The 25,882-nt window shown below is 42.7% G+C and overlaps 1 protein-coding gene across 3 annotated transcripts in view; it reads left to right on the top strand.

Moving 5' to 3' along the window:
• The window catches only part of HTR4 (5-hydroxytryptamine receptor 4), a 162,227-nt gene that overhangs the window by 88,443 nt on the left and 47,902 nt on the right, over positions 1 to 25,882 (top strand). For all 3 annotated transcript variants that reach the window (XM_028717539.2, XM_028717542.2, XM_028717541.2), the window contains exons 3-6: positions 2,369 to 2,494; positions 4,197 to 4,397; positions 20,711 to 20,864; positions 23,692 to 24,260. In XM_028717539.2, coding sequence (XP_028573372.1) covers positions 2,369 to 2,494; positions 4,197 to 4,397; positions 20,711 to 20,864; positions 23,692 to 24,260 — 1,050 coding nt within the window. The remainder of the gene's footprint in view (positions 1 to 2,368; positions 2,495 to 4,196; positions 4,398 to 20,710; positions 20,865 to 23,691; positions 24,261 to 25,882) is intronic.

The raw sequence follows: 25,882 nt of genomic DNA, 5'->3' as shown, positions 1-25,882 counted from the left end.
ATGGCAGTTGCCATTCTGAAATTTGGCTGTGCCTGCAAGTTGCCACTGAGTCTGGCAGAAAAATTGGAGCCTTAAAAACAATAAAAATCAAATTTAACCTTCCATGAAAATCCTTGGATGTATCTGCCTACAATTTGGCAGACTTAATCCACTGTGGAGGAGCTGCTCTGCCTGCAAATTTCACCCACTTTTGCAAAAAGGGGGTGCTGGTTAGATTGATCAGTTTTTAGATTCCCCATTATAGTGAATGGGAAGAAAACAGGGCTTTGTTTTTCAACAGATATAATTTAACACTAAATAGTGGGTCAAATTGGAAAGACACAGAGTGGCTCTGGAACAGATCAGGCTGTTTCCCAAAGTTACAGATGCAAGTCTAATATTGTGGCCAGTGTACACCCTGTCACATACATAGATTAATCCTGATCTGTTGAATTGTAATCTACAGTATTCCCATTGTTGAAGGCAAGGGTCAGTAAATGAGTTAAGGCTGCTGTGGGCTGGAAAATGGAATTTGAAGACTGAAACTTTCCTTGTTGGGTCGAATTGCAGCTATAAAAATGAATGTATTGCCGAAAATGTTATTTCTGTTTCAAGCCCTACAGATTGTGGACAGAGTGGAATGTTTTGGAAAGTGGCAGAAGGACATCTCCAAATTTGTCTGGCAGGGCAAAAAGCCCCGAATAAAGTTTAAAATACTAACTGACTCGAAAGAAAGAGGGGGGTTTGCCCTGCCAGACTTGAGGTTGTATTATGAATCTGCAGCCTTCTGTTGGTTGAAGGACTGGTTTTTGTTGGAGAACACTGATGTCCTAGATCTGGAAGGGTTTGACAATGCTTTTGGTTGGCATGCATATTTGTGGTACGACAAGGTTAAAGCTCATAAATTGTTTAAAAACCATATTGTCAGAAGAGCAATATTTATGGTCTGGATGAAATACAAAGACTTACTAGAGGGCAAGACCCCGAGGTGGCTATCACCGGTGGAGGCCAAGGCTCGAAAAAGACCCAACATGGAGGCCTACTGGCCGAAATACTGGGAAATAATTGAAAAAAATGGAGACAATTGGAGGTTGCAGAGCCAGGAGAAATTAAAAAATAAGGTGCGAGACTGGCTACACTATGCTCAAATTCAAGAGGTGTTTAAAATAGATAAAAAAGTTGGTTTCCAGGTGGAAAAATCGAAATTAGAGACGGAACTGTTAGAACCAAAAACTAAGATACTCTCTAGAATGTACAACTTGCTGCTTAAATGGAATACACAGGATGAGACAGTAAAATCCGCCATGATAAAGTGGGCACAGGACATTGGGCACAACATTATGTTTGAGGACTGGGAAAGGTTATGGAACACCGGAATGAAGTTCACGGCATGTAATGCCTTGAAGGAAAACATTATGAAAATGATATACCGGTGGTACATGACCCCAGTCAAGCTTGCTAAGATATATCACCTGTCTGACAATAAATGCTGGAAATGTGAGGAGGCTGAAGGGACATTCTTTCACCTCTGGTGGACCTGCCCAAAAGTGAAGGCCTTCTGGGAAATGATTTACAATGAGCTAAAAAAGGTATTTAGGTATACCTTTCCCAAGAAACCAGAGGCCTTCCTCCTGGGCATGGTAGACCAGAAAGTGTTAAAGAAGGATAGAACTTTGTTTATGTATGCTACTACAGCAGCAAGAATTCTCATCGCAAAGCACTGGAAGACACCAGATTTACCCACGCTGGAAGAATGGCAGACGCAGTTGATGGACTACATGGAACTGGCTGAAATGACTGGCAGAATCCGAGATTTGGGAGAGGAAATAATGGAGGAGGACTGGAAAAAAATTAAGGACTATTTGCAAAAACATTATAAGTTGTATGAATGTTAAGAATGTGTACGATTAGGAAACTTTTGCTTCAGCAACTTGAATAGTTGAATTGGAAACTAAGTTATAAGAAAGATGAGGTGGACAACATGAAGTAACCATACTATGTTTATTTTTAAGGTACAAATAACTGAGATACAGTATTTTGAATTCAGAAACATAGTATTTGAAAGATACAGTAAGACATGAAATAAGGTAACAAATTGCTGATGTTTTAATTGCAAAGAACACAGGATTCGGAAGATGTGGGGAAGTCCGGTTGGAACGGTTAAAGTATTTTGGAAAGTTGGTTTCTATGTATTTTTTCTTTTTCTTATCTTCATTCTTTACTCTTTATTCTGTAAATCTCTGACTATTTGAAAGAAAATTTAATAAAATATTTAAAAAAAAAATGGAAAATGGAATTTGACATATGGATTCAAAATACTGTAACCAAGTCAGTCTCAAGTAGCCAGTCTTCTATTTTCAAGAAGTACCCCATATTTTTTTCTTTATAGCTCAACTGAGGGATTTGGCGTGGCAGAGAAGATTGCACTGCTCACCTTTATTTCTGCTGTTATTCTTATGGCTATCCTGGGAAATCTTCTGGTGATGGTGGCTGTATGCAGAGACAGGCAACTCAGGTGAGTCCATCCATATGTTACTATCAATCTCTTTGGCAGAATGAGCTTTTCAAGGGTGGAATATTTGATCTCCAGGGAAAAGAGACAAATGTGAAAATAGCTGTGAACATAAACAATGTGGTAAAAGAACATTCTCACTGGTTTTCCCCCAGACAAGCTTATTAGTGTAATGTCAAACTTTGATTGCCTGTAGTGTCAAAGTTAGAATTTATATTGCAGATGATTAATCATTTTATTATCTAGTGCCTGCATTTCTAGAATTTGCATCATCAAAACACATAAATCACCAAATAATTCCAAAGTGACTAACACTTCACTTTTAGGGCAGAAGCTACATGTAACAAGAGACAAGGGAACACTGCCAAAAATAGCAATTTCTTGCCAGGTTTTCTTTCTCCTTGATATGCACTAAAAAACTACATCATGTCCTGGTTGTAATGACATTGTGGATTTCCCAGCTCCAATGAGCAGAGCAGATGATGGAGAACAGACATGGGTAACAGACTGTGCAATTATGCCAGGAATGAATATTAGACATGGAATGGATTCAGGACTTCTGCCCTGAAAGGACAGTGCTTTGGGTTTATTTGACAAAGAAAAGTATGATTAATTGGAAAAAAATTAAATGCTACATTTAAGCAGTGTATCCATTCCCATTTCACAATCAATTTCCACATCTCTAAATGTATAGTTTGCCAGATATGTCACGTTTTTTGTTTTAGGCTTATTTGGCCATATATCAGGAAGTTGTAGATATTAATGGCAATCTGACTGTGTAAATTGTTGAGGAGGCACAACCTGTTATTTAAAGGCCTTTTATGGCGTTAATGAATCAGTACGATACGAGCATAATTGGTCATACAAGCTTATGTGACCTTTGTTTTCTGGCTCTGCATGTGAGCATCATTTTGCCTACAGAGTTGATTTATATCTTGATGTTAACATGTATTATGGTCAGTATACTGTAAGTTTTTAAGATATATACATATATTACTGCAGAAGCTATAATGAAGTAAGGGCTTCTTTAAAGTAGCTGCTTTTATCTTATGCTGGCCTATGACTGTAATAAAGATTTGGATTGGATTGGAAGGAGCTGCAGAATTTTTAAGTCCACATCCTTAAACCTAAATGAAAGATGTGTTGTGCATGCATGGGGGGAACTACATTCCCAGCAAGAGCTTTGTTTGTTGTTTTTCTATGCAGTAGTTCCTACTGCGTCAAAAAGACAAGGCACTTTTCTAACTGAGCAGCTGCTTGTCTCTTCAGTGGAAAGAGCTCAAAAGAAAACATCAAATCAACTTCTGGCAGCATCCCTGCTAAGGTCCTCACCACTGAAGCATCACATGTCCAATATGTATGCATGTTAATGGCTTTGAAAGAGAGTTGCTCACCATGAGTGATAGCGAACCAACAAATGCAGGTGGGAATTTTAATTGCTAATGAGAGGCTACTACTTTGTGAATTTGAGATCTATATGTGGATAAAGACGCTGGTGCACACATTCGACTATCTCCTGGATTATCTCCTGTCTAAACAGAAGGGTGTGGCCCATGAGGAATTTACATACTCAACATGGGCCCTTGATTTACAGAGTGATAAAATAACAAGGGATGGATGTTTTAAAATGCAGAAGGCAACACTGTCCTACAAATTGTCATCTTGATGATGTCTTTCTGAATCAATGCATTTGTGTTCCTTGCAGGAAAATCAAGACCAATTATTTCATAGTCTCACTTGCCTTTGCTGACTTGCTGGTATCAGTTCTGGTGATGCCATTTGGAGCCATTGAGCTGGTTCAAGATAACTGGATTTATGGAAGAACGTTCTGTTTAGTCCGCACTTCTCTTGATGTCCTCCTCACAACAGCATCAATTTTCCACCTCTGCTGTATCTCATTAGACAGGTAGGATAAAAAAGGTACATAAAATAAAATGCTGCTGTTTTCAAGTTTATCCGGTTAAATTTCATGTGTTCCTTCAGGAAAACCATTGAATTAAAGGCATGTAAATATATCCTATATACAAGGTTTCATGTGTGCCAGGGCTTATCTCAAATATCTATTTTCAAGTATCTAGAACAGAGCTGGGGAAACTTTCTTTGGCTAATTACTGGACATCTCTGGTGGAACGATGTTAAAGGTTGGATTTTAGATCAGTGTATGAGCAGACGACACCTATTCAATGCCTTTAACTTCAAAAATGCACTTGTTTCCCAAAAATTGTATACACAAAGTTTCAAAAAGTATAGATACTCTTTGCATTATTTGCAAGGAACACATGTTTATGTCAGTCAATCCATCTTTATTATTACTATCACAGATCAGCCACTAAGTTTCAGGTTTATGTTTCTGCTGAAACATACCCCACCCCACTTTGATTTTCTTGCAAAGGAAGGCATCATTTCCTCTTTGGCTGCTCTCTGCTGAACAGCTGGTGGATGGGAGGAAACCCAGAAAAGCAGATGGAATCTGGCTTCGGGCCATATCTGGCCTGCAGACTGGGGATTCCCCTCTTGAATATATTATGTAAGAATGGATGTGTATATTTCCTTTACCAAAGAGTGTCTGTGTTAGCACTAAATTGTGGTTTATCAATACATACTAAGAGGACTACCTAGGCAGTTATCTTTCCACAAGGAACAACACTGATGCCAAAATCCAGTGTTGCCTGAGCTCTGCGAGTGCAGCTTTCTCCCGATTGAAGTGCAGAGTGTTTGAGTACCGGGACATTCACAGGGAAGCCAAAATGCTTGTTTACAAAGCTATTGTACTACCAACCTTATTATATGCTTGTGAAACATGGTCCACTTATAAAGGCCATCTCCAACTCCTTGAAAGATTGCATCAACAGTGTCTCCAAAAATTTTTACACATCACTTGGGAAGACAGGCGAACTAATATCAGTGTACTGGCGGAAGCAAAGATCACCAGTGTCAAAGCAATGATTCTTCAACATCAACTTCATTGGACTGGTCATGTTGTGCTGATGCCTGATGATCGTCTTCCAAAGCAACTACTCTATTCTGAACTTAAAAATGGAAAGCGTAATGCTGGTGGTCAACAAAAGAGGTTTAAAGACTGCCTCAAAGCAAATCTAAAAAAATGTAGTATAAACACTGACAACTGGGAAACACTGGCCTGCGAGTGCTCCAGTTGGAGAACAGCCTTTACCAAAGGTGTCATGGGCTTTGAAGACACTCGAACTCAGGACGCAAGGGAGAAACGTGCTAGGAAGAAGGCACACTTGGCAAATCCACACCATGATCAACTCCCGCCTGGAAACCAATGTCCCCATGGTGGAAGGATGTGTGGATCCAGAATTGGCCTCCACAGTCACTTTCAGACTTATTGTTAAAACCATGTTTATGGAAAACAATCTTACTTGGCTACAAGTGATCGCCAGAGAAGAAGAAGACAACTAAGAGGACCAATCTGAGCAAAGCATCAGCCTTTAATGCTCCCCTCTTCTTCTTTCTTCTTATGCAGCTGAAAGGATTTGACCGGAGTTTACTTTCACATTTGAAGAATCCTGAATTGTCATTGTATTTAAAGCAGCAATTCTTTAATTTCTTAACAAGTTTACTTGAAACATCCGGTGCTACAAAGCTGGCTTATTAGAATTCCCATCATTTACTTTAAACCAGAATTGATACTTTGAACTTCATGACAAGCCGGGATTCTTTCATAGTAAAACTAAATTATTATTCATCACATAGCACGTAGTTAAAATATGGAAACTCACTCCCACAGAAAGCAATGATGACCACCAACTTAGATGGCTTTAAAAAGAGAACTAGATAAATTCACAGCAGAGAGGGCTGTCAGTGGCCATTAGCCATGATGGCTATGCTCTGCCTCCACAGCTTCTGAAAACCAGTTGCAGGAAACTGCAGGAGGGATGAGGACTCTTGCTTGCAGGTTTCCCACAAGCCACTGGTTGGTCACTTTGAGAACAGGATGCTGGACTAGACGGGCCATTGGCTTGATCCAGCAGGTTCTTCCTATGTTCTTAAATTTACTTCCTCCCACCCCCCCACTCCACTTTAAGAAATGTTGCTTGTGATCTAACATGGCTGGATTGTAAAAGTTTTCTTTTATAATTATCTGTAACGTCAGTTACAGATGATAAGCAATTTTAACTGGTAATTGAGCACATCTTAGCCACTGAGCTATGTAATTGAAATTCGTGGTTCTTATTTGCTAAGGGTACCAAGACAACTCCTCTGGTGATGTCCTTGCTACTTGTACCCTGGAATGTGTGATCATTTCTGCTTATTCATTCTTCAAAGAAAAGTGTGCATTATGGGGGAAGTCTTTCTGTTTTGGTCTTCATGTTTCTTGTACCAGTCTGTTTTTTTTGTTTTTTAATATAGACTTCAATCATATTTAATGGCTTCGAATAAAACTATTTGCTCAGCTCACCACCTTCCAAAGTGCTTCCTATCTCCCAGTGAAGTTATCTTTGTTCCTAACATTAACTCTTTAGTAATGAAACTGTTCTTTTAAAAATATTTTTTATTGAAGTAAGTCAAATCAATAGAATAAAAAGAATAGAAGTACAAATAAAAAAGTGCAGTATAATAAAAAGTTCTAAAATAAATAAATATTAAAATAGATCTAAAATTCACAGCGTAAGATAATAAGAGGCTGCACTAAGTTTCTTTTGTGGCTCTGTTGCTAAAGCAATACTGGAAATAGTATGTTTCACATATGCATTTATTCTGTTGTCCTTAGATCTACCAGCAAGGGGCAGAGGAATCCCTCTGTAATTTTTTTCAGTAAAGACACACACACACACACACACACACACACACACACACCCTTCATTTCTGTACAAGGTGGAACAAATGAGACACAATGCCTGAGGTCCTTGATAGAATCACTCAAAACTCTATGGATGGTGCTAGAATCCACAAAGTATATGCTCTGTGGAATGTCACGCAGCAAAGACAGAATAGTTACATGGATAAAACCTGAAAATAACTACAACAGATCAAAGGTAACATTGGCAATGGAGCATTGCAGGCAGTAATACAAAAGCAGCTGTCAGTACAAGTCATGTAACATGACTGTTCTTCCTAGGTACCTGTGAAATATTTCCCCCCCCCCTTTGAATGTTTTGTAACCATTATAATCTGATAGGATCCTTTGGTAATTCAATAAATGCCCCATACTCTTGACAATCTAGATGGTAATATATGTAACTTCTGTTTAGCACTGTAAACATAGGCATATTAAACATTCTGAGTCCATTTGTCCCCATATAGGGAATATTGGATTCATGATAATCAGGGCAGAAGCCATTACTCCATTAGACTGTGTGATTAACTGATTAATGGCTTACCTCTTAAATTATAGAGAGCTTCATTTCATTAGTGCTGGCCATCTGGGCTCTCACACATCCACTGACAGGAGCTGACCTGATGGCTTCTATTACTGGCAGAATCTCCCATCATTTTCTGCTGATGACTTAATGGATGGTGAGGACCTAAGATACATACTAGGCCAGTAAATGGGGTAGGAATTAAAGGAAAGTGTCTCTGCCAAGAGTTTGTCCTTTCACTTTCTGCTCCTGTTCACTAGTCCTAGCACTTTTAATTTACATGCTGGGTTAGGGAGGTCCCAAGCAGAAGAAACCCTGGACCTCAGAGTAAGGTGGCATCTCCCTACATGTTTGAAAGTTCTTAGCTTTGCAATGTCAGAAGAGCAAAGTTTCCCAGACTTTGTGAAAGATTATGGAAGAAATAATTGTTGGAATACCCTGGGAGTTTCATTTGCCATCAAAGAGCTTAGAGCACTAATTAGTGTTGCTTGCAATAATTCTGTTATATTTATTTAATGCTAACTCTGACTATGGCTGGATTATTTGTGCTTGTGACTAGATCATTGGTATTTTGCATTATTTTTTTAAAACAGTCAATTCTGAAAGCTTTAGACAATTTTGCCCTAACATCTGTGTTCTGTTCACACTACTTAGATGCAGATATTTGTGGCAGATTCTGAACTTCTAGGTCCTAGAATTTATGCCAGTCTCCCTAGCTTTGATTAGGAAGAGTCATAATCAAGCATCTCCTTTAAAAAATATATTAAAAAGTTATCATATGGTGCAGTGTGGACTGAAAGAACCTGTTCAATGTAATGTCCAGTCCTGCATAAGTTCTGCAGCAGTGAGGACCTTATCAAGATGAGACGTAATGCTTGCTGCTCTCTGTGTAGATTGGTTCAACTGTTGAAAGAAGCCACCATTCTACAAAAAGGGAACTAATAAAAACCAAGACCTTTTGCTTGTGTTAAAATTAAAATACAACAGTTTACTTTTTGTTTGCATCCCTGCATCCTGAAACACTATGTGTGTTGCCACACCTAAAAAAGGATATAGTAGAGATGGAAAAGGTTTTTTGGCTATGGCACATTCTGAGGTGGAGTAGATGATGCATAGAAGGGCAGCAGTGTGAAAAAAATGTGGTGTTTGCTTTGTAAGTTTCCTGGTCTTTTCTAAACAAGACACTGTTTTTTGCTTCTTGTCCTCTGCTTATAAGACTAATTCGTATTTCAGCTGCTGCCTCACCTGAGCAGCCTGCCTCATTCCTCCGCTAGCTGCAGCCTGGAGGGTTTTTGCAAAGGCAGCAATGAGCACAGATACAATATATTATCATAAATCAACACCTCCTGCCTATATCTAAAGACACAAACAGAACCCTCCCCCTCCTCTTCCCAAAGAGAATGCTAACATTTAGACATTGTGAGTTCTGCAGAAAGATATGCGTTCCTGTAATATAATTCGAAAAGACAGGATCTCAGATGAGAACTCTTGATGGCAGAAGTCTGCAAGGGAACAAGTGTTAGCATGGGAGAAAGGGTAAAGTGTAGAAGCGCTTCTTTCGAGAGGATCCCCAGGAGACAACAGGTTCCATGTGACACCTGGTCACAGCTTTGGCTCATGCAGAACTTTGCTGTCAGCTCTGGTGCAGTGCCAGTGATATCTGTGTCTTAGATGCCTGGATGAATCATACTTGGTTGTGCAGGGGGGGAAACTTCCCTTGTGTTGTGCTACTCTCACCACCCCTGCATGCCCGATGAAGCCGCAGTTGTTAAGTTGTGGGTGAACATATCAGACGACACAGCAATTATTCAAACAGCTCTTGTTTATTCACAGGCCAGAACAGAACTGAACTGGAAGGGTTCAGCCAGCCTGCTTATATAGAGCTCCACTAGAACGCAACAGTAACCATTTTCTGTAACTATCCAATCACTGAATGTCACTTTCGATCCCTTATTTGCATATGTGGACCTGAACTATCTACAGTATCCCCCTGCTGGCCCAGGGTGAGAACTTCAGTACATAACAGCAGTCATGTCTGAAAAGGGGTTATGATTGCCAGGTTGGGTAGACTGAGGGAGATGGTGAAATAAGTGGAGAAGAAGGAGCTCAAATGAATGAATTTTAGAAACATTGTCCTAAGGGTGACAGGGCAGACTGCTCGCTCACTTACCTAACTGGGTCACCCACTCATTCAGACCCCAGGCTTCCATTACCCTGTTGTGTGTGTGCAAACAAACAGGCAGGGAGATTGAGGCAATGGCAACATGGGAAGTCCTGCCTGGGCCACCTGCCTGCCCATTCGCTCACTTGCTCTTGTGCCACTAGCCTGCCCTGCCTGCTTTCCTCACTAACTGCACCGGCTGCTGTCATGTTACAGTTTGCGTGGCCACCTCTTGGTTGCCACATGAACTGCAATGTGACAACTTATTTTTCTTACAAAAACGTTATATACTAAGATAGGAATATTATTACTGCCATCTATGAATGCTTATGCATCACATTTACAAGAAGAGTTGGAGATCCTTAGGCCTCTGGTTAGTCCCTGGGGGGTAACAAGATACTGGACTAGATAGGCCTTTGGTCTGATCCAGCAGAGATGTTCTTATGTTCATATGGCTGATATACTTTGGTTGTGAGGTTCGAAAGCATTCTGCATAAACTCAGTACTGTCTTTTCTAGGTCATACACACACCATGCAGTTAAAGCACTTTTATGCCACTTTAATAGTGATGACTTCCTCCTAAGAATCCTGGAAACTGTAGTTTGTTGAGGGTGCTGACCTCACAGAACTACAATTGCCAGTACTCTTAACCTATTGCCGTTCCCAGAGTTCTCTATGACTGTTAAGGTGGCATATGCGTGCTTTAAGTATATGGTGTGGACTTGACCCTAATTTATCAGGTGAGGAAATACCTTCATTAGTTTTGTAGGGTGCCATTGCCTTTTATATCTCAGATGCAGAGCTGAGGTATAATGATCTAGAGTACTTAGAACTGCAATTGAAGCTAGGTTTTGTCTTATTGTGAAGGGAGATGTTATTACCTACTCATTTAACTCAGTTCCACAGATGTCCACTTGCGTCTTTTGCCTTCCCCTTGTCACATTAGCTACTAGGATCCATTTCTCTCTACTGTGTCTTGAATTAACCCTAAGACTGCCTGTCAAATTTGTACATTGTCTGCATAATCAATATTTTCATTTTCTACTTTCATATTTATCCCTATTTTTTGCAACAATAAACTCTGACATTCTTAGGTTCTAACCTTTGGTATGTTATTGGTATTGTTGTTAGATATATGGACACATTGCATCAGGACATTCCAGGCAATAGGGAGTCTGTGTGTGTTTTACATATTCCTATTTAGAGCAGACTTCCCTTCAACACACAGTGGGGATTATTCAAGATGCAGAGTTTGGAAAATGGGAGGTACTTGAATACCTCCAAGTCTACAGACTGCCTTGATGCCACTGCTCATGTGCTTACTGATGCTGTGAAAACAGCAGAGAGAAAACTGTTCTGTCTTTGAGAGAATCCCCCACCGACTTCTAAGAGTGCATAAATGGAAATATGGGAAGCACACAGAGACTCCCTGTTGCCTGGATTGCCCCGATGCAATGTGTCCACACAAAGAGGAGGGTCTGATGAGTCATCTGAACAGCTATTTGCACATGAGTCTTATGTCTTGAATAGGGAATGATCACACCCAAAATATTCAGAAGTGACCCTAATGTTTGAGATAATGAGCCTAGACAGACAGTGAATGTATTTCTTAGTAGTAGGCAACTTTCAAACTACCAATGAATGTAATTGCAAAACTGAGATTTCTTAACACTACAGTATAGCCTTTGCAACTCCACAAGAATCATTCTTTTTTAAGGATTGGCTTTGCAACTGTGTTAATCAGTCCCTGTTTGCTCCTCCTCCTTCCATTCTGGGCAATCCTGCTAAAGCTCTGTGCACATGAAAAAGAACCAAGAAGGCTTTTCAGAGGCTGGAATTAAAACAGATAAAATGTGACGAAGCGTCCTGTTAATGCTCAGTTCTCTACACAGCCACAAATAAGCTCAATTCCCCTTAAAACATGCCTGTTCAGAGGTAATGAAGGAGAACTGTTGAAGAAAAGGAAACGAGAGCTTTTGAGGAAAGAAATGGGATTGAGACCAAAGTGGCTAAATGTAACCTGTTCGTGCAGGTAATAAATGCAGTATGATGCTTTAGAAGCCTGCCTCTGTAGTGCTCAAGACTACAATGCAAAATATCTTGGATTTATAGAAAGTAGACCTAATGCGTTGATTGCTGAGCTTGTGAACTAGAAAATAGAACCACACAAGAATAAACAACAGAACAGATGGCTGAGGCATAATCTGAGGCATGCAAGGCACGTTATGCATCTTTCTTTCTTTTTAAGTATTTGAAATGTGTGTTCTTTCCCTTTTCAATTTGCTACTATTGCCGCCACCTTCTCCAAAGTGTTCGTGGAACTCTTACTTTGTTTGTTTTCACTTGGCAGTACATTTATTTGTATTCCTCGTTAGACTACGTAATTTAGCTCTGTTGAGCAGTTTCATCTGAAATAGATCTTGTTAGAAGAATGGGTGTGGGGCACTGTCTTTAGTTAATTAGGAGTATTGGTAGTTGCTTTTATTTAGGACATTGTTAAGAACATAATTGAGCAACCTGCTTCCTGGATAACTCCAGGGAGCCAACAAGCAGACTTTGAGGGCAGTAGAACTCTTTTCCATTGTTGTCCCCCAGTAACTGGTATTCAGAGAGATGCTTTATCCCTGACCATTGGCCATGCTGTGTGTTTAATAGGATAGCTGTTGGGGTTTGTGGAAGCTCCCAGGCTAAAGGCAGGGCAGGTGAGGGTGTGGATGCTAGTGTGTGAATGCATGCAGGTTTAAGGCTGAGACAGACCTGAAGGTACCATCTATCTCTGGTGATCTGATGGGGATGTAGTAAACGTGCTACCTGGTAGGAGTGCATCCTACTTGCCTCTACTTGTATATTTGTAAATAAAGCAAGTGTTTTAAAGTGCCATAAAGATTCAGTGCCCTCCCCTGCAGAGGAAGCTAAAATCTGGAATGTGCTGCCATTGGAATTTCTTGCTTCTTGTAAGTGGGCAGCATGTGAGAATATAGAAGCATGTTTGATCCTTCGGGGTAAAATATATTTCTTGGAATCTTTCACTTTATATTATTTATATATCTCCCTTTCCATATGGCATAAGGCAGTTTTACAAATTCAAATAAGGATATATAAAAATCATAAGATGGTGTAATCCTTAAAACAGCAGCTTATCAACTTTCTTTTTAAAAAATCACTAGAGAGCAATTAGTAATAGCAGCAGTATGGTTCAATAACTTGTCTGAACATGATTTTTAAATGTGGACATTAATTTTTAACTTTTCCCAGGTATTTGCAGGAAATTTATTAAACCATTCCAGATAGAAATATAGGGAGCTCCTTGGTGCTCCAATTAGCTTGTGTAAACCTAGTGCAGCCGGGGGCTATATTCAGTGCTGCAAGAGTTGACTTCTGCTTGTGCATGGACACTTTCCTCTTATCCCCTAACCCTCTGGAGCAGATTTAAAGAGTGTATGATAGGGATGGAGAAATCCTATTGCAGTCCTTTCCATCCTGGTTCTGAATGTGGATGTCTTAAAGTATGCACAGTTATGCAGCAAATGACACACATAGATGCTGCCCCAAGCAGATTTGCAGTGTTAAAATTAGAAGAAGAAAAACAGAGTAAGCCTTCAGATCATCTCATAAGTACCATGGTCTAACCAGCTGTCAGAAAGGTTTAGTTCACAGATCTGTGGTCCGTTCTAAGGCCTGGTTCAGTGGAACAGATTGGGGTCTCTCTCTCTCTCTCTCTCTCTCTCTCTCTCTGTGTGTGTGTGTGTGTGTGTGTGTGTGGCATTTATGGTAGTCTGCAATGAAATCTTCTGACATTCCTAGTGTGCATGGCAGGGGGTGTTGCAAGGCAGGGGTGAGGAGGAGAGCGCATTCTGTGGCTGGAAGTCTGTTCTTGATGTGTGTGAGTGTGCATGTTGTAGGTTTGTGAATGAGGATAGAATTGTGAATGAATGGAGACATACAAATATTGAAATTTAAGCGGCAAGAAGGTTCAAATCTCAAGATGTCCCTTTCATAGAATTGACTATTGCTTAATAGTTTGTTTAACCAAAAGTGATACTGTCAGCTGCAAATAATAGAAATTGATAAACCTGTGCAGCAGAACTGCCTGGCTGAACTGTCTCCTTCATTGTGGTTAATTGAATATCATCTGGAAATATTTCCATATCATTTTGCTACTTCTGATTCAATGCGTTAATTGCCAGGGGAATTTGCAGTCCTTTCATTTCTCTTTCTATATCTAATCATGTGACTTTCCTCTCTTGATGCAGAGAGAAAACACTCTATATTCTGCATAAATATTCTCTGCAAAATGCCCATTTCCTGCTAGCACAGCAGCCAGCTTTATCCAGCACTCTCCAGTAGGGGTCTCTTCAGACGTGGGAAAACATTAACTATTGGACAAAATTAACTATTCTTATAAAGGGAAAATTCACCAATAAGGATTGGAAGAATGATTGAGAAACGGTTTTGGCAATAAGCAAAAATAAATCTTCCATAAAAATGTTCAACATTCTTGTCAGGGAACTGCCATCGGAGGAACAGGTGGTGGAGGGGCTCAGGGAGGCTGGGAGAGACTCAACAGCTGAAGCAGGAACCAGCCGGGGGAGGAGTGGATCTCTGAGGGAATGCGAGCAGGAGGGAGGGCTCAGAGACGCTTCCAGCGAGAACAGTGGGGAGGTATCTGAAGCTCCCATAGGGAGACCCACGCCTCGCCGGAAACTGTCACGCCGTGAGTCCAGAAGACGTGTTTCCGTTAAGGAGCTTTTATGCTGGAAACGATTCCGAAAGCAACCACTGTCGGAATCTGCAAGTGACTAGAGCAGCCATGTCTGAGGGGCTCCGTCACAGACAGAGGTTTGTGAACGTGCACAGACTCTGAGGGACTACGCTTTTACGCACAAGCAGCTCATCATCCCATCACAGCATTCCGACAGTGGTCGTAAGCTGCTGGTGCAGGAAAAGGCATCATGAGTGAACCAGCCGGAACCGGAGAAGCAGGGGTTGGAGCTGGTCCAAGCTTGGAAGAAAGGTACCGAGCGTTGGAGATCCAACTGGCGCTGCAGACGGCGAGGCTTGAGGAGAGAAGGGCGCAGGATGCAGACAAGAAGGGGAAAACCACCCAGTTCACCAGAAAGGTACCAGGATTGGTGCAGAAGTTTGGGGGGGACCCCAAGGACTACCATGCCTTTAGAACAGAGATGCAATATGCTCTCAATGTGCAGTTTGAGGAATTCCCTGACGAGGAATCGCGAGTGGCTTTCGTGATTGGGCATCTTGAAAAGGGGGCGCGGGACTGGGTTCGGCCCCTGATGGCAACGCATAATGACATCCTAAAGGACACAATGAAGTTCTTTCGTGCAATGGATCTCATGTTTTCCAGCGATATTGAGAAGGGAGTGGTGCGCAGACAGCTAATGGCTTGCAAGCAGGGAAGCCGATCTGTCCGTGAGTACTGGACTGAATTCACCATGCTGGTGCGCAGATTGGGGTGGGACTTATCGGCGGAACCCATTCAAATGCTTTTTGAAGAAGGTCTTGCTTCGGCGGTGAAAGATGAGCTTTCCCGGGGGCCCAGGGCGGATTCTATGGATCAGCTGACCAAATCTGCGCTGACCATAGGAGCGCGCCAGGAGGCGAGAGCTTTGGAGAGGCGGGAAGGGAAGGGGGAACGTTGCAAGGAGTTCCGCATTCCAGACATTCCAGAGCCAGCTTTCCCGCCGGCAGAGCCGATGGAAATCGGAACAGCGCGCGCGCGCAGTTTCAAAGCCCAGTGAAGGGGGGAAGAAGGAAGGAAAAGGCGCCCGGAAATGCTATCTCTGCCAACAGCCAGGTCACTTTGCCAGAGTATGCCCCCAGAGGAAGGAATGGCAAGGGATGGTGGGGGCTGTGGAGGGAGGAGTGGAGGAAATACCAGAGCAAGTAAAAGCCAACGCCTGGCTGCCACCGTCGGGGCACAGCAGCCAGGCCAAAGAGCAGTGAAAGTGCCCACGCCAGAACCTCCTAAACCTGCCCTAGTGATAGAAGTGTCACTAGAGTTGCAAAACGGATACCCTCTAAAGATAAAGGCGCTGTTGGACTCAGGCAGCTCCTGCAATTTCATGAGCAAAGAGTTTGCAGCTGAACACCAGATACGGACGATCCCTTTAAGCAATCCCCTGCAGGTGACCACGATCGATGGCAGGGAACTGTTGGGAGGAGAAATCAGCTTGCAGACCGTCCCAATGATAATGAAGGTGGCAAGGCACACAGAACTGATAGCGTTTAATGTGGCCACCTTGGGAGGGGCTCCCATTATTTTGGGGATGAGCTGGCTGGCGTTACATGATCCGCTGGTGGGCTGGCATCAGAGAGTGGTTTCCTTTGGCTCCGCACATTGCTTAGAACACTGCAAGGAGGGAAAGGGTTCAGCAGGAGCCCAAGCTACCCTAGCAGGGACGGAAGTAACGGAGAAAGTGAAGGTACCACGACAATATGCAGATCTCAGCGACGTGTTCAGCGAAAGGGAAGCTGACCAATTACCACCGCATAGACCCTTTGGTTGTCAAATCAATTTACTGCCTGGGGCACAGCTCCCTGTAGGCAAGTTGTATGCCATGTCAGACAGAGAGATACAGGTGCTAAGAGAGTTTATTGACAAAAACCTGAAGAGAGGTTTCATCAGAGAGTCAAGAGTGGTGGGAGGTAGCCCAGTGTTTTTTGTGGATAAAAAAAACACGGACAAGCCGAGACTTGTGTGTGACTTTAGGGCCCTGAACGCAGTGTCAGAGCCCCTGGCTTTCCCCATGCCCAGGATTGATGACATTTTGAACAGGGTGCGGAAGGGAAAGATTTTTACAAAGCTGGACCTAAGGGGGGCGTACAACCTGATACGTATAAGGAAAGGGGATGAATGGAAAACCACCATGTTCACCCCTTTGGGGGCATTTGAATATCTCGTTATGCCATTTGGATTACAAGCAGGCTCGGCGTGCTTTCAATCGCTGATGAACCACGTACTAGGGCCTTTGCTTTACAAGAATTGTGTGGCCTTCCTAGATGACGTGTTGGTGTATTCTGAGAATGAGGAGCAACACGTAAGAGACGTCAGAGAAGTGTTGAGCAGGCTGCTAGCCAACCGGCTGTGGGTGAAACTGGAGAAGTGTCAGTTTCATACCAAAGAGGTGGAGTTCCTGGGGTACCGCCTGTCAGACAAGGGATTGGCCATGGATCCCGGCAAGGTCCAGGCAGTGCTGGAATGGAAAACACCCAAAACAAAGAAGGATGTGCAGAGGTTCCTAGGGTTTGGGAACTTTTATCGTAAGTTCATCCGAAACTTTGCCCACCTGACGGCGCCCATTGCGGACTGTCTCAGCAGTAAGAAGAAATTCGTTTGGACTGAGGAGGCGGAGCGAGCTTTTGAGGAGCTAAAAAGGGCCTTCGCCTCTGAAGAACAACTTCTGCATGTGGATTTACAAAAAAAGATGAGAGTCGAAACGGACGCATCAGACAGAGCCATAGGGGCGGTGCTTCTTCTGCAGCCCGGGAAGGAGGAGTCAGAGTGGAGGCCGTGTGCTTTTTTCTCGCGAAAGCTGAACAAATCCGAGAGGAACTACACGGTGTACGATCGAGAACTTCTTGCTATTCATGAGGCTTTTCGGAGATGGAGGCACCTGCTAATTGGCGCACAACATAAGGTGCAAGTGTGCACTGACCACAAGAACCTAGAGTATTGGAGAACGGCACGAGTGCTCAACCAACGGCAGTTGAGGTGGGCCCAGGAGTTCTCCAAATTTAACTTTGAGATTCGTTACGTGCCAGGCCCAGAGAACGTTAGGGCGGACGCTCTCTCACGCAAACCTGAATATTTGGAGGGGGAGGGAGCACCCGAAGAAAGACATGTCATTCCAGAGGACCGCTGGGTGTGTGGGGCGGCATTGGTGGGGCAAAGAGAACTGGTAGAGGGAACGGAGAATGATGAATACGCCCAGGACAAACTCAGGGGACTCAGGAGGGAGGGAGATAAACCCGGAGGTTTTGAGGAGAGAAACGGGGCGTTGTACTACAAGGGAGCGTTATATATACCTGAAGGAGAGTTGAGGGGGAAGGTACTCAAGCAGCTGCACGATAGCCCCACAGCGGGGCATTTTGGGCAACACAGAACCATGTGGCTGGTGACCAGGGAATTTTGGTGGCCCAAGGTCAGGGAAGACGTGCGGGAGTATGTGAGGAGTTGTGACCAATGCCAGCGAGCCAAAGGGGAAAGGCGGGCGCCGGCAGGGTTATTAGAACCGCTACCCACACCAGAAAGACCATGGGAAGCAGTGGCCATAGATTTTATGACTGATCTGCCAAGGTCCAGAGGGAAAACAGCCATCATGGTTGTGGTAGACCTGTTAACCAAAATGGCACACTTTATAGCCTGCTCACATGCTGTCACGGCAGAAGAAACAGCTAAATTGTTTGTAGAAAATGTGTTTAGGTTGCATGGCGCCCCCTTGAGGGTGGTTTCTGACCGAGGGAAACAATTTACTTCCAGGTTCTGGAGGAAGCTCATGAGCTTACTGCAGGTAGAGGTTAATTTCTCGACTGCCCGGCATCCTGAGACCAATGGGCAGGCGGAAAGAGCCAATGGCATCCTCCAGCAATATTTGAGGTGTTATGTCAATGACAGAGAGAATGATTGGGTGGAGAAGTTGGCATTGGCGGAATTTGCCTACAACAATGCGGAGAACGTGTCCACGGGGATGAGCCCCTTTTTGGCGAATTACGGGTGCCATCCCAGGGCTTTCCCAGGGGGGGAAGGGGAGAGATGGAGCGTTCCAGCTGCCGAACAGTTCGTAGAAGAAATGGAAGCGATCCATCGCCAGCTCCAACTTAACTTAGACAGGGCCAAGGAGGAATATAAGAGGCAGGCAGACAAACACAGGAGAGAAGGTGAAACCATTAGGGTGGGGGACCAAGTGTGGCTGTCAACCCAAGGGTTACCCTTCAAAGGGGGTTGAAAAAAGTTAAGACCCAAAAGATTGGGCCCATTTGAAATCACACAACAGGTCAACCCAGTGGCTTTCAGACTCCGGTTACCGAACCACATGAAGCTGCACCCAGTTTTCCACAGGTCATTGCTGTCACTGTATAAAGGGGACAGAGAAGGGAGGGTCACTCGGGGACCAGCAATGGAGGAAAGGGAATAAAGCTACCATGTAGCGGAGATCCTCGATTCCAGGTGGAAGGGAGATCAAGTAGAGTATTTGGTAATGTGGGAAGGGGAACCGGAGTCGGAAAACACCTGGGTCAGGGCAGAGGATGTCAATGACGAGGTTTTAATAGAAACTTTTCATCAGAGGTTCCCACGCAAGCCTCAGCCTGTAGCGAGGTTCCGGAGGGAATACTTTGCCACCACTGACGAAGAAGAGGAGTTGGAGGGGTTCACAGAGTCCGAGGAGGAGGAGGATTCAGCGAGCCGGGACGGCGACCGATGGAGGGAAATGTTCGAGACGTCTGAAGATGAAGAAGATTCCTTTTGGGGTTTTACCTCCTCACCTCCCAGAGGAGAGGAAACGGGAGGGGGTGAAGGGGGCCCTGGAGGGGAGGTGGATGTCAGGGAACTGCCATCGGAGGAACAGGTGGTGGAGGGGCTCAGGGAGGCTGGGAGAGACTCAACAGCTGAAGCAGGAACCAGCCGGGGGAGGAGTGGATCTCTGAGGGAATGCGAGCAGGAGGGAGGGCTCAGAGACGCTTCCAGCGAGAACAGTGGGGAGGTATCTGAAGCTCCCATAGGGAGACCCACGCCTCGCCGGAAACTGTCACGCCGTGAGTCCAGAAGACGTGTTTCCGTTAAGGAGCTTTTATGCTGGAAACGATTCCGAAAGCAACCACTGTCGGAATCTGCAAGTGACTAGAGCAGCCATGTCTGAGGGGCTCCGTCACAGACAGAGGTTTGTGAACGTGCACAGACTCTGAGGGACTACGCTTTTACGCACAAGCAGCTCATCATCCCATCACAATTCTGTTAGAATATGTATGTGCGTTTGAACAAGTTATAATAATCTATAATTTATAGATATTAGAAAAAGCTATTTTAAGATATTTCAAGATGGCATAGTGTTCCTTGTGTTTTAAATGAAATAGCATAGAAATTATTGTAAAAATTGGTAAAAATGTAAAAAAGAGAAGGGTTACTTTCTTCCCGCTTAAAAGTTAGTTTGATACATTAGGATTTTTGCTGGCTCTCTGCTAAAAAGGCTACTCAGCTTTATCTGCTTTTCCTATCCATCCATAAATACTAAGAAGCTGTGCTTATTGTTGGATATAGTCTACTAGTACGTGACCACCTATGCAGACCTTTCAGCTCATTAGCATAAATATCAGCAGGAGTGGAAATCTGTGTCAGATGCAAGGGTCATTAGAATCTTCCTCAGAATCTTGCTTTCCTGTTCTTCAGATAACGACAGCTGTTTCTCAGTTTACCAAATATTAACAGTTTTAATGCTAAGCAATCTTCTATACACAGATTGGCTATATGTGAGCTTTAGCTTTTACATCAGTTTTATTGCACAGTGCTGTGTACACTGATGATACTGTATTAATAATAATACGAATAGCCAGGATTGTACAATTTCACATATTTCTGCACAGATGAGAGAAGCATTAGACTTGCTCCCCTGTGCCTCTCAGCAAATTGCTTAAATTTCACAGATTTGAAAAGATGGGACTGGCTGAAGAATGTGTGGTTCCTTGTTTCCATTAATTCTTTTTTCTTTCCTCTTTCAGGTACTATGCTATCTGCTGCCAGCCGCTGGTTTATAGGAATAAGATGACACCACTGCGCATTGCTGTAATGCTGGGCGGCTGCTGGGTAATCCCAATGTTTATTTCTTTCCTCCCTATAATGCAAGGATGGAATAGCATTGGCATCATGGACTTGGTGAGTAGATCCTAGTTGTCTGGTGTGAAGTTAAATTCTGTATGAGCTGGTCTTGTATTGACCAAAATCCCTCATCTCTTTTAAATAGCAAAGAGTTTCACCCAAGAAGATTGAAAGAGAAGTTCAAAATTGCTTCCAGACCATTTATATTACCAAACTTAGGGTCAGAAAGGCAATTTCACTTCTGTCATAGTGTTAGCTGCTGTGCCTAGGAATTTATCACCTTCCCTTGGAAATCTGAACCCCACCTGCCATTTTATTTTACTGAAATGACTTTAACCTTTGTGCACACTCTAGAATTCATCACTATTCTTTTCCATTTGTTATCTGAATATTTTATCATTTGCTCAATTCACTTGTTCCACTCATGGCTAAAGTTGACAGAGTTGGTTCTAGATAGCCTCCAAAAATATCCTGTGATTCTATGAAATATCATTACTGTGAATTTAAAGAGAATGAAGTCTTGCTCATAGAATCCTAGAAATGGAAGTTCCTGTGAAGTTGCAGTTCATCCTGAGTTCCTTGCACTGAGTCATTACAAAGTGATTGATGATCTGTACTTCATTCACAACTTTTTAGGGCTGAAATAAATATTGCATGAATCTAGTATAGCAAAACCCTGATGGACCACTTTTGTTTGTTAGTTAGAAGTAGTTTTGAGAGCAAGCAATTGGAAGCAGCTAAGTGCTGTAGGGAGGGAATGCGTAACCCTTCTTCTGATCATCACTTTTCTATAGGGCAGCGGTTCTCAACCTGTGGGTCCCCACATGTTGTTGGACTACAACTCCCATCATCCCTGAGCTCTGGCCTTGCTAGCTAGGGGTAATGGGAGTTGTAGTTCAACAATATCTGGGGACCCACAGGTTGAGAAAGGCTGCTATAGTGGCTCCCTCTGAATCACTTCTACATACATATGGTGCAATGTGGAATTCCAGGTGTGTGCTTGCAAAGGTAAACACCTGTCTCAAATTCATAGGGAAGAAGCATATCTGCAGGACAGTTACTTCAGAAAAGCAGTAGAAAGGCTAGTCAGCGCTTTCCCATCCCTTTTATCTTCCAAAGTTCTGCTTTTCAAAGTCGCATTTTAGTAAGAAAAGCAGCCACCCAGATCTTTATTTACACCCACATTTTGTTTAGTATTACCCTGATTTTCAAAAGATAGAGTTAAGTCTACCCTAACAGATATATCTCCCTTATCTGGAAGCATAATCTGGAATCCTCTCATAACCTTGGATCCTCTCAGCCCAGTGGGTCAGGTCTACAAAGGCAACTGGGAGAACTAGTCATGTTGCCGAAGTACATAATATTTGGATTTAGAAGCTTTTTATGGGGCTGTGGGACATAAAGTTGGACATTCTGAACTATTAGGAAGAAGATAAATGAAATATTTAAATGTGTAGTGAGAGCAGCACTTTGCATGCTAAGATTTAGGCCCAACAGTGGAAGGGACCCTGACTAGATGATCCCTGGGGTCCCTTCTAACTCTACAATTCCATGAAAGTCCTTGAAGGAGACATTAATGATTACACGCTCACTCTGAATATCTGCTGTGGTCTGACAGGGATACTGAGCTATTGACAGATCACAGTGACATCCATGATACCTTCAGAACTCATTGGCTAACATGTTGTGAAAGAACCTTTTCTACTTCTATCTATCCCTCCCCCCTTCCATTGACTTCCTTCCAGTGAATGTTGTTTTTACTTTTGTGCATTGACAACATGCCACCCTTCATAATAATAGTTCTTTAAATTGATCCTCCTTACCATCTAGTAAGTTTGCTGTCAGCCTAGCATGAGGGACAGTTGGCAACTCTTTCCATGAGACTCAGACCTGATACTTTCTGAAAACTGCTTTCAGTTCATGCTCCATTTAATTTACAACCATGAACTACTACAACTGTCAAGAAAGAGATGGGGTTTTTCATCACCCTGCCTTTCACAATCAGTACTAGCAGGGAATGATGGGCAGGCAGAGGAATGTTCTATGCAGTCAAGCAGTCACAACCATTGCAATAGGCTTGGTGCCACATTTCTGTAAGATTCCACTGATGGAATTATTTTCTTTGGCAGCCTATCAGTAATTAACATTCCTTCGTTCCTCTACTATGCTTCTATATACACATGTGCAATATAGTATCTGCAGTATGGGCATTGATTCAGCAATAACAAGAAGATTTGGGCATTGTGTAATGGTCTGTCCCAAAAAAGGCTCCATTACATTTTGAATTGCGACTCATCCTGATATTTAAATGTCAGAGAATAAACATTTTCTTCACTGTATGATAAACATAAAACATTCAAGGAAGATAATAGAAATGGAGAAAAAATATTCAATAGGTCAATTCATAACTATATTTATTAATTTTATTTCCCAATATTTATTTACCATTTGATTGATAGAAGTGGTTTACAAACAGAATAAAGCAATAAAATGATCAGTAAAAAGGTTTAAAACAAGTACTTTAAATATTTAAAAATATTTAAAATCAATGATTAAAACACACGCCAACATTTTACATGTCTGGATAGGCTTGCCTAAACAAAAATGTTTTTAGCAGGTACTGAAAAGAGTACAGTTAGGGTACCTGCCTGGTGCCAATAGGCAGGGAGTTCCGAAATGTGGGTTCTGCCGGTTACGAAAAAGACACATAATAACTGGGAAATGAGAAATAGGTACAAGGGTTGGTGGAGAAAGTTCCAGATTCTCAGCAGTGTTGTTTTTCATTCCACACATGTGCAAATGAAGCAAAGAGAAGACAATTAATGATCAGAGGAGCTATAATATGTCCTTGTCTTTCTTTGCTTTTTTTGTTCATCTCCCTCAGGTAGAGAAAAAGCAATTCAACAGTATGTCCAACTCAACTTACTGCATATTTATGGTCAACAAGCCCTATGCTATCACCTGCTCTGTGGTTGCCTTCTACATTCCGTTTCTGCTAATGGTGCTAGCCTACTACCGGATATACATTACAGCCAGGGAGCATGCTCATCAAATACAGAGTCTTCAGCGTGCAGGGGCCCCAACAGATGGGAGGCCACACCACCCTGACCAGCACAGCACTCACCGTATGAAGACTGAAACGAAAGCAGCCAAGACCCTCTGTATAATCATGGGGTGTTTCTGCTTATGCTGGGCACCATTCTTCATCACAAATGTAATAGACCCTTTCATAGATTATGCAGTTCCTGCAAAGATATGGACTGCTTTTTTGTGGCTGGGATACATCAATTCAGGATTGAATCCCTTCCTTTATGCATTCTTGAACAAGTCTTTCAGACGTGCCTTCCTCATCATCTTGTGTTGTGGTGATGAACGATACCGAAGGCCTTCCATCTTAGGGCAAACAGTCCCTTGTTCCACTACCACTATAAATGGATCTACACATGTTCTAAGGTGAGTGGTTTTTCAAAACTGGGTTGGGGGAAAAGAAAGGATAACTCTGTTTTCATCCACTATGCAGGGAGCGGGGATGGATTTTTTGTACTGAAGTAGCCAGGGCTATGGCCTGATTTAGAAGAGCTGGCATGTGCACATTTCAGTGGGATAGCCATGGGCCTCCCCTCACTTAAATCTTCCTTGCTGTTCTCAGTATGGCAACAGGTATGAAAGAGGTATCCTGCGAAGGGGATCTATAAATGGAGCTTCATGGTGGAGCACAAGAGGAAAGGGAGAACATATGTGCAGAGGAGTATTGTGAAAAGAGAAAGTGTCAAGGGAAAGGAATGTATCCACAGATACCAGAGATATCTCATCACGGTTCACCTGGATGTACTTGACAAATGTGCATTTTGTTAATACTAAAGTTGATTGTCCTGCCAAGATTAAATTCCTTGCAAATTCCTTTGGCACCTATCAGAGACATGGTGCAGTGCCACTGTCTAGTCTCAGCACGGGCTAATGTGTATGTCACACTGGGATTCCAAAGGAATCAATCAAAATGTTTTGATCCTAAGGAATTATTTTACAGATATCAATTTGAATCATTTACTTTATAAGCACCAAGTCAGTAATTTTTCTGGCTGAAGTGTTACTACAGGATGCATAACAATGTTTATGTGGAGGCAATGAGTAAGACGTGGTCTATTATTAACAGGCCTTTTGTTTAAAGCTCACATCAAGTTGAACAGATATTGAACAATACTGAAAGCTTTACTAGTTATTATTTATTTGTTGTTGGTATCTGTCTATCTCGAGAGACAATGGAGTGCACCATCAGGGGTGAAGTCATATTGCTGGAGAATCACAGCACCTGCTGTGGTTGCAGGGACTGGTAATAACTGCTGCCTCCCATGTTGTTGTTTTTTGCTGTGTTAGCAACACCGAAGTGGCCTCTCCTGGGCAATGTAAATGCAGGTCCTGTACTGCCCAGATGACAAGATCCCCCTCTTGTTCTTGCTGATGTGGTCCAAAGGAAAGCAGAACAATACGTTTGGCAGCAGGAGTTGCTGGAAGGAGGCGTACAAGATGCCATCCAACCATCTTACAAATTCCACTCTGGATTTCTGTAGGGTTTACTCCTTAGCCTTTGATTCTCTCAAATATATTCTGCAAGGCAGTGGAGGTTTAGGGTCAGAGTTTTCCTTCTTCTAAATGGGCTACCTTCCCAGGTTGATGAGCCCCACCTGCCCCTCACTTCCCTCTACAGCCATGCAGAAACCACCTTGAACTGTTAGACCCATTAGTGCTCTCATCCACTTAATCCACCAGAGCCTGTCTTTGCATGCAAGGAAAGTCCCTAACTCATTGAGAGTTTGAGACCCATTGGCTACCGTCACATGTATAGCCCACCTTTTCTACATCCATTGTTAAACATGGCTCAGTGGCCATAAGAAGCAACACATCACCTAAAAATTCAGTACAGTTTCCCAGAATAAACAGTAAAGAACACATCAATCAGATGCTCAGGAGAACCAAAGAGTTTTTACCATGTATAAAATATATGTTAGAAGGCACCAGTATTATGTCCAGGATATAGGATCCAGAAACATCCAAATAGAAAATCAGTTCAAGTGAAA

The sequence above is a fragment of the Podarcis muralis genome, chromosome 2 (genome assembly GCF_964188315.1).
Source record: "Podarcis muralis chromosome 2, rPodMur119.hap1.1, whole genome shotgun sequence".
Classification (NCBI taxonomy): domain Eukaryota; kingdom Metazoa; phylum Chordata; class Lepidosauria; order Squamata; family Lacertidae; genus Podarcis; species Podarcis muralis.
Note: the sequence above shows the minus strand (reverse complement) of the source record. Positions and strands in the feature narration are given on the sequence as shown.